Here is an 8,806-nt window from a genome sequence, read left to right on the forward strand (position 1 = left end):
TGCCTAAATAAGATTAGTCTTAGGAGCCTCATAAGACATTCAGACTTTGAATGTTGGCTTAGAATGAAATGCTTCTTACAACCTTATTGATATTATGACTCTAAAATGAAAGCTTGATTGTTGGAAGGGAGAAAGGGAATACAATCCTTTGCCTCATCTACTTTACATACAAAGCAATGAACAATTTCTATCATGATCCATATATCATCATTCTGCATTTCTGTTCTGTCTACAGTGCTCAGTAACTGAACCTAAATTCATTTTTACATTGTTGCATAAGAACTAGCATAAAGGTTTCACTGAATAAAATGAAGATTCCTTATATGTTCCAATGTTTTTTTTTTTAGTGACAGACATGTCATTTCAAGCATAGACAATTTAGCCAGTCTCCCGCACAATCTATACTGATCTTTATATAGCTACACCTACTACCTTCTTCCCTTGCAATTTGCAGCATCAAGATAACTAGCTCTGTACAAGGATAACAGGTGCTGTTGTATTGTTGTAACAACACAGAGCCTTACCTTTACATTACACTATTTAAATATGCATGTACTGAATCCTTCAGTACTAACAGTTGCCATTTTAAATACTTTTTTCCCCTCCTTTACTCCTCATAGAATGGGATGTGCTCCAAGATGTTTTAATTATGTGCTTTATTACCATCCTGCACTGAAACACTTTGTTATCCTAAGGATTTTGCAGAATTGAATAACTAATTTATTAATAGTTTCACTACATGGCCTTCTGTCTCCCTACATGACCAAAATCTCCCCTTTTTTCTGCCTGCCTCTTCACAACAATCTACTCTCCCATTCTTATTTTAATATTTTATTTCTTGCTCTTTAGATCTATCTTAACTTGGCATGAGCAGGTTTCCAAGTATTTGAGATGCAGAATGTTCATTCTTCTAAAGTTTGACCAGTGTAGCAATTCAGATCTCAAGATCAGAATCCTGGTTATTTACTACCTGACACTTCCGCAGACACTTATATTTATGGAAAGTAACAGTAGCAGTTTACATCCATTTGGCACATGAAGAAATACAGTGTTTAAGACGATACAGAATTTGTCACCAAAGTCTTGTTTTTGAGATTCTTAACAAGCTAACACTGTATGTAGATATACCTCCTATGCAACTTTTCCAGAAAATCTCATTCCCAAAAAGGTGCATGAGAACCTCCTTTTCTTTCTATATGTTCAACTTTTAGGATGAGTTAACAATTTAATCCTTTGTATAATATATCCATACTAGTTTATTTTATTCCTGTGACCTTGTGTTCAGAAATAAAGAGCCCCCACAGCTTATACTAACAACAAAGTTGTGGATAAAAAAAACCCTCTCCTTCCCCTGCCCCAATAATGTTATTGTAGATCCTTTATATTCTGCATATAACATTGGACAAACAACAAATGATATTTTTAGTTAGCAACCTCCTAGTCTTCAGACAATGTGCACCCTCTGTAGACCAATTAAATAGTTCACAGGTGTTCACATTAACAGCTTTAACACAAGAACATGTTTACTTAAGGATCTTTCAAGTATTTATACTAATAAAATTAAATATAATGTCTTTAAGAAACCGGGATTACATGCATGTTTTCAGTATTGGACTGCCTTAGCAAGAAGTGCAGTTATAAACCAGAATATCAGAACCATTTCTGTATATATGAATGACAGGATGTTGTTACAGGGTACCTTTAAACCATTCTAAATCTGGATTCTTAGGCAGTGTTGAAGTTAGACGAATTTCAGAGGAGTAGCAGGTGAACCTGCAATACCATCTCTAACCTACATAATTATGACTTGCTACAAGAGGGCCTGGCAAACAGGATCATGGTCAGGAGCCAGGTTTCTATCTTTCCTCTGGGAAAGGAGCCCCAAAGTTAATTGTGGCAAGCGCACAGAACCCAGGTACACATGTCCCCCCAGGATCCATGCTGTCATCACACTCAGTGCGAGGCACCCCTTTTCCCCTCCCCATCAAGGAATGTGGGGAGCTGGGAAGGAAAGACGCACCCCTCCCTCTCAAATTTTCTTGGCTAGGGGACTGTTACTTGGATTTGGGTTATGCTCTTAGAGGAGGGATGTGTACCCAGCCCAGGGACTTGGATCAGGTCACCTGGGGTCCTTGGAGCTGGCACCGTGGTTGAGAGTAGGTTCAGACTTCATATCAGGAGGCATTACTTTATGGTTAGGGCTGCCAGGCTCTGGAATGGGCTGCCAAGGGAGGTGGTGCTCGCCCCTACCTTGCGGGTCTTCAAGAGGAAGTTGGATAGATATCTGGTTGGGGTATTATGATCCCAACACTCATTCCTGCCCAGTGCAGGAGGTTGGACTTGATTTGGGTGGGTTTTTTTGAGATATGAACAAATATCCAAGATTTTGCTGATAGAACTGCATTTCCTAGCTTGCCCTAGTGAGTGTGCATGTTTACCAAGGATCTGGGTTTTCTTTTTACTGCAGAAAAACATGGATTTTCCTCTTTAGAGGATGAAGCTTTGGGTTTCCCCTTGCAGGCTGGCAGCCTTCCAGCCTGCAAGGAGCTGCTTGGGTTGATTAGAGGCAGGGGGTGGCATATGTATCTGCGTGCACATGCGCATGTCCAGTATACAGCCAGGCAGGGTGGTGGGAGTAGCCTCTGCAGCTGGATAAAGGCAAGTCAATGGGAATCAGGAGCTGGAGGTCCAGGGCTTGGAGACTGTCCAGGGGGCCGTGTGTTTTGTATGGGTGTGCACGCATGTGGCAGGTGTTTGTGGAAGGGGATGGGTATGTGAAGGGAAGCGGGTGCTTGCTAGTGCTGGGGTAAGGTGTCTGGGTGCTGGGACTGCAACAGGGCTGACAGAAGATGCTTTCTTCACCAGCAGGGGATGGGGGCAGAAAGGAGCTGTGTGGTTGGGCCAGCAGCACTAGGGCTAGAGCCTGTGTTTGCTGGGGCAGGGCAGCCAGGAGACTGCTTGTAGAGGAGCATGGCAGGCTGCCTGGTACAGTGCAGGAGCCCCAACCCAGGGTGAAGGGTGGCACAGGCCTTCCCTCCTCCTCCCTCTAGCCCACACCAGGGCCAGATTTGCTACGCTGCTATCCGCATGAGCGGGAGCCACCACAGCTGTCGTCCTTTGTCTAGGTTGGGACAGGATCAGCTGGAGGCCCCTTTGGCAGGGCTGGGGGGAGCAGGGGGCTGTGAGTCAGGAGTGAGGGGCACTCAGAGGGCTGGGGGGCTTTGGCTTGGGAGTGAGGGGCACCAGGTGGGGTGGGGGTTAGGTGAGCGGGGCACTGGCAGCCCCAGAGGGCTGTGTGTCAAGAGTGAGGGGTACCAGCAGGGATGGAGGGCAGTGGGTTGGGAGTGAGGGACACCAGCATAGCCTGGGGGGCAGGGTACTGTGGGTTGGGAGTGAGGGGTACTGGCAAGGCCAGGGGTGTGCAGGTCAGGAGTTAAGGGCAGCAGCAGGGATGGGGGGCTGTGGGTTGGGAGTTAGGGGCATTGGCAGGGCTAGGGAGAGCTATGGCTTTAGTTTTGTTTTACATTTAATTTCTGAGGCAATAACACTTGTCATTTACTGTAACAGTTAGAAACTGCCCTCCCCCCACAATTATATACCCTCCGATGGGCATCCTCTTTCTTGGAACTGGAAATATGGTAATCTAATCTATCTGAAGGAACAGAAGTATGTTCCATAAATGTGCTGGCAAGTACAATATGGCTCAAACAGTTGTTAGCTTAATTTCTACTCATCTGTATCCACTAGCAAGTCTGGTTACCTTTGCATAGCCATTTGATGTGGTCATGTAAGATAATCATTGCAGATAGTGCATCTTCATAAATGATATTGCAACATCAAGTGAAGTTTTCACATGCTTAAAGTAAAATTCCCAACTCAACAGAAGCAAAACGTAATAGGTCATCCAAACTAGATTTAATGATCCAGATTTAATACCAAGCATTTAAAGTGTCAGATCATGACAAATATATTAACACCGTGATGACTTGAAAGAAGGAATTAAAAGAAAATGTTAGCAATTCTCTCCTGGAATACACATTCTGAATCAAAACAAGACTTCATCAAAAACTAAAACTAAACATATCTGTGTGTTAACACTTCAGCCATTGAAACTTAAATCAGGAAGTCTCTTGTCATCACCCATTTGCACTGAATATAGGTTGGTTAGTCTAATCAGTCATTAGGAATAGGAGCACATGCCTGGAAAATGAGCTTTAGAAACATATAATTCCTATATAAGAAGTAGGTAAAACAAGTTCTGCTTTTCCCCTTATATAAAAATAAATCTCAGACTTTATAGCCTAACTCTATTTAGAGCCATTAGGCTTTCATAATTTTAGATGGTTTTTATTATATAATGTCATGCTCATGTCCACAGGGAAAGACTATTTTTAAAATATTCCAACTAATGAAATGCTGATAGGCTTTTATTAAAACCGTTTCTGGTCCATTCCCGCGTAGCCATGAACAGTATAGTTGGGTATCATTTATACAATGGGGGACAAAAATCATGCTGCTGATAAAAGCTAGATAAGCCCTCCATATTCCATTAAACACTTTTTGCTTTGAATGTTGGGGGAAAGTCAGAATCATGTAAAAAAAACAAACAAAAACAAACAAACAAAAAACCTAGCCAGGAAACGATCCCATAATCTTGCCTCTGGGAGGGCTCATGATCAGCAGAGCAGCCATGTTCTTTACCGATTCATCTCTACTATATGCCAACTTAATTGTAAGAAGGCAGGATAGGAATGCTCGAATAAATTACTTTTTATCTACTAGCTTTGTAGAACTTAGTGAGCCTTATTATATATTACAATTATATTGTCTAATTGGGGCTGCTTTGTTTGAATCGAGTGAATGCGTGGATTTCTTTTTAATTCATGAACGTGGATACCATATTTAGAATTGTCCCAAATAGTAAAAGATTTACTAATGGTCGTTTCATATACCAAATAGACGTACTCATAGGAACAAAAATAGTATCTACCACAGAAAACTAGTCCTACTGTTTAGTTATACTTGATCTCTACTTATCTGCTTTAATACTGTTAAACAATCATTTTGAAGTTTCAAATGGGATGTTGTTAAAAGGATGGCAGTAAGTCTTAGGAAGTGAAGAAGTTATGGAAGCCTGCTAACTAAACATTTCAACAGAATACTTAATCACACCAACAAGAGTAACTGTTCTTACAATAGTAATTTCTACACTGTAAATAAAACCTAATGGCATGCATTACCTAGGATCTAACAATACATCATTTTTTTCTATTAAAACACAGATTTTTCAAATAAAGTTTAATGAAATAAAAAGGATAATGTCTTTCCTAATTTTAATTCAATAGCACTTCTTTGTGTATATTAATGTTGGACAGAGAATGGACATTTTTTTTTTAATGGCTATAACTAATATGTGAGATGTTAATGTAATGGTTAACATAGGAATTTAAGATATATTGTGTCTAAAACATATTGGATGTTTCACTTTCAATGAAGTAAGGAAGAACACAGTTTTGCAGTAAGAGCTAGGGTTGATCAGAAAACAAGAAATCCATTTAATGAAAAACTAAGTAATTTCTAAATTTATTTTTATTCTATATTATACCAAAATTGAGAAGTTTCAAAGTTGTTTTTTTTAAAAGCATCTTGTATAACTATTCCACTCACCTGTACAATGTTGAAAATATAATGTTCTGAGTAGCTTAAAGTTAACCAATATTTTTCAGTTTTTGGTTGGGAATTTATGAAAAATATGACAATATTCATTCAGAATTCCAAAGGAAACATCTACGTCTGAATGAATATTGTCATATACTTGTTGTATATTTCAACAAATATACAAACTAGAAAATATTTTTTCTCTAATTTGTATATTTGTTTTCAAAACATTAGACAGAAAAAGTCTTTACTAAAAATCCTGTTATAATATCCTTTTCCCAGCAACAGAAGCTTTTTTTCACTGCTTAATTTTTCTATCTAAAAGATTTGCTATATGGACAAAACAACAAATATTTGATGACAGCAATGATACAAATCCAGTAGCATTATTTTTATAAATAATTTTTATACTACAGCATTCTGTGCAATCTACTGAAATTCTAAGCTACATTAATATTATGTATCAGTTACTAATAGGAATGTATTTCCCCAATGATAAATCAAATAATTTCAAGACAATATTGAAAAGTCATAGAGCTGTGCTAAAAAACAACGAAAAAGGCATAGAGACAAGCACAAACCTGTTCAAACCTATATTTCTCTCATATACACTTAAGGCCATCACTAGTTACTTGGTGCCTATTTACTTTCTTTCACAATTTTCTATCTACTTTGCAGGGAACATTCAATAATGGTCACCTTTCTGTACTGGAGTTTATTGCACCAGAGTTTATTGCTCCCAGGCATGCTGCTTGCACGTTCAATGGGGACTGCAGCACATTGCACTGGGTTAAGGCAGGCTCTGCTGGCATGGGACACCAAGGGTCAGCCTGTTAGCCTGGGGATGCCTGTCCCTCCACCCCAACTCAACATGCTGCAGAGGGACTGGCTGAGACATGAGGGTACTTCAGTGTGGGGCTAGCACTGTGCCCCAGCCAGCCAGGACAGTGTCTACATGTGTACTGCTGTAGAATAAAAAACTCTGGAACAGGATAGTACTTGTATTTACAAATACTATCCTGCTGCAGAATTAATCAGTTTACTGCAGTCTAATAGGTGTGCACATGTAGATGTGCAACATTTACTGCAGAACAAATTAGTCTACTCCACAGTAAGCGTTTCATGTAGATGTGACCATTTGCTATACATTTAAACATAATAGTAAATAATGAAAACAGAGAAATAGAAGGAAATAAAAAATGCATGGAAACAAAAAAAAGTATAGGAATAGGCATAGTGATGATCAGGGCATTTTGAATTTTCTTTTCATCTGGAGTCTTTCAATTGTAAAATAAAGTTACATCAAACACAGTTTCACTAAGGACTCAAAATATGATTCTGTTTTTTCTTGCTTTACAGTGCTGTATTATCCCCACCACCAAATACACAGACACCACCCACACTTGGCTGAGCGGGACAGAAATGCTAACAGGTTTACACTGTTTGCAACTTTTTGCTCTGATTCTACAACTCCTTTTGGGCAAAACCCTATGTATGATCAGAACCCTATGCATGATGCAGGACTCAAAGAACCCAAGCCAGTACTTCCGTAAGAGAGAGAAACCTAAAGAATTAGGTTTTCATGGAAAATGATCGCTATCTGATGAAACCCTTCAGATTTTTTTTTTTTTTGTGATAAGCTTCCCCCAAACAATACAATATTATCATTTTTTCATAAAAGTGTTGACACAATTTTGTTTTGACTTGCTCTATTTTCTACCAACTTTAATGAAAGCTGAATCATGCCTATCATGATGATCAGAGTGCATGTGAGTAATATTTTACACAACACTTCACCACTATTTTCTCTTTTATACCACAGAAAAAAAACTAAGGCTAAATTGATACATGTAATCTTTATAGAAGATAACACTCACCTACAGTTAGTTGTCCAGTTAATTGTCCCATGTGATTTCTTGCATTCACTGTTACATTCCTGTCAGACTGTAAGACCAGTGGGCTATCCTGGGAAAAATATATAAGGCAAAAAAATGAAAAAAGTATTAACATAAAATTAAGATAGAACTAGAACACACACATGACAGGAGAAGCAACTTTTTCCAAACAGGATATTCTTATTTAACATGAATAATTAATCCAAAACATTTTACTTATCCAATTTAAATGAAAGTTTTTGCTGCTTAAAATACTTTATTTTTGGAGACTAAGGTTGAAATTAATTTCTTTTTTTTTCTATGATGGCCATGTTTGGATGATAGGTATAAGCTCAAAAGAACTAACGGTTGCATTTTACATTAACCATAAGTATATATTTAGGGTATATGCTGTATTAATTATATCATATGTTATATTATCATTACTGTCTTAGTTCATCCTATATCAGGGGCAGGCAAGTACTTCAGGCAGAGGGCTGCTCACAGAGTTCTGGCAAGGTGTTGAGGGTTGCATGGGTAATCCCACCCCTTGACAGGTACCCCGCCCCCTGGCCACCATCTTGGGACCCAGAGTCTTACCCCTTGGCCCCAACCTTTGCTACTGGAAGCCCCTCTCTTCAACCCCAGAAATACTCCCTTCTGCAAGGGGTTTTGCCACCTCAGAACCAGAAAAACACCAAATTATATTCTAAAAAATCAAACATCTACAATCATTCATTAATGATTTTAAAAAATATTTTTGTCCTGATTTACATGTGTTTGTGTAGTGTGCATAGAGGTGATTGTATATAATAGCTTAAAATGAAGTCGTACTCTTATATACTGTGGGGGATGAGGGAGAGGTTAGGTGTGTGGGGTGAGGGAGCATGTGGGTATGTGTGGATATATGGGGTGTGGGTGGGCATGGGGTTTGTGGAGGGTAGTCATGGGGAGGATGGCTGGGGTCTGTGAGGGGGTGTGGGGGCCTGTGTGTATACCACTGCAAGGGGGGTGTGGGTGTGGGTGCATGTGTATGGTTGGCTGTGCATGTGGGACTCACCCTACGAACACACACACAGTCTTCCTCTCCCTCCCTAATTGCGCACACACTGTGCTTTGCTCACTACACACACACACAGTGTGCTTTGTTCACTACACACATCCACACACAGACTGTGCACTTCACTCACCACACACACACCGTGTACTTTGCTCACCACACACACACACACACGCACACACACACACACACACACACACACAGAGTGTGTGTG

The 8,806-nt window shown here is 39.6% G+C and overlaps 1 protein-coding gene across 1 annotated transcript in view; it reads right to left on the bottom strand.

Moving 5' to 3' along the window:
* SGCZ (sarcoglycan zeta) overlaps window positions 1–8,806 on the bottom strand; it is a 613,727-nt gene that overhangs the window by 205,623 nt on the left and 399,298 nt on the right. The window contains exon 3 of the mRNA XM_019526556.1: window positions 7,536–7,623. Coding sequence (XP_019382101.1) covers window positions 7,536–7,623 — 88 coding nt within the window. The remainder of the gene's footprint in view (window positions 1–7,535; window positions 7,624–8,806) is intronic.

The sequence above is a fragment of the Gavialis gangeticus genome, unplaced genomic scaffold (genome assembly GCF_001723915.1).
Source record: "Gavialis gangeticus isolate Ggan-Ray unplaced genomic scaffold, GavGan_comp1, whole genome shotgun sequence".
Classification (NCBI taxonomy): Eukaryota; Metazoa; Chordata; order Crocodylia; family Gavialidae; genus Gavialis; species Gavialis gangeticus.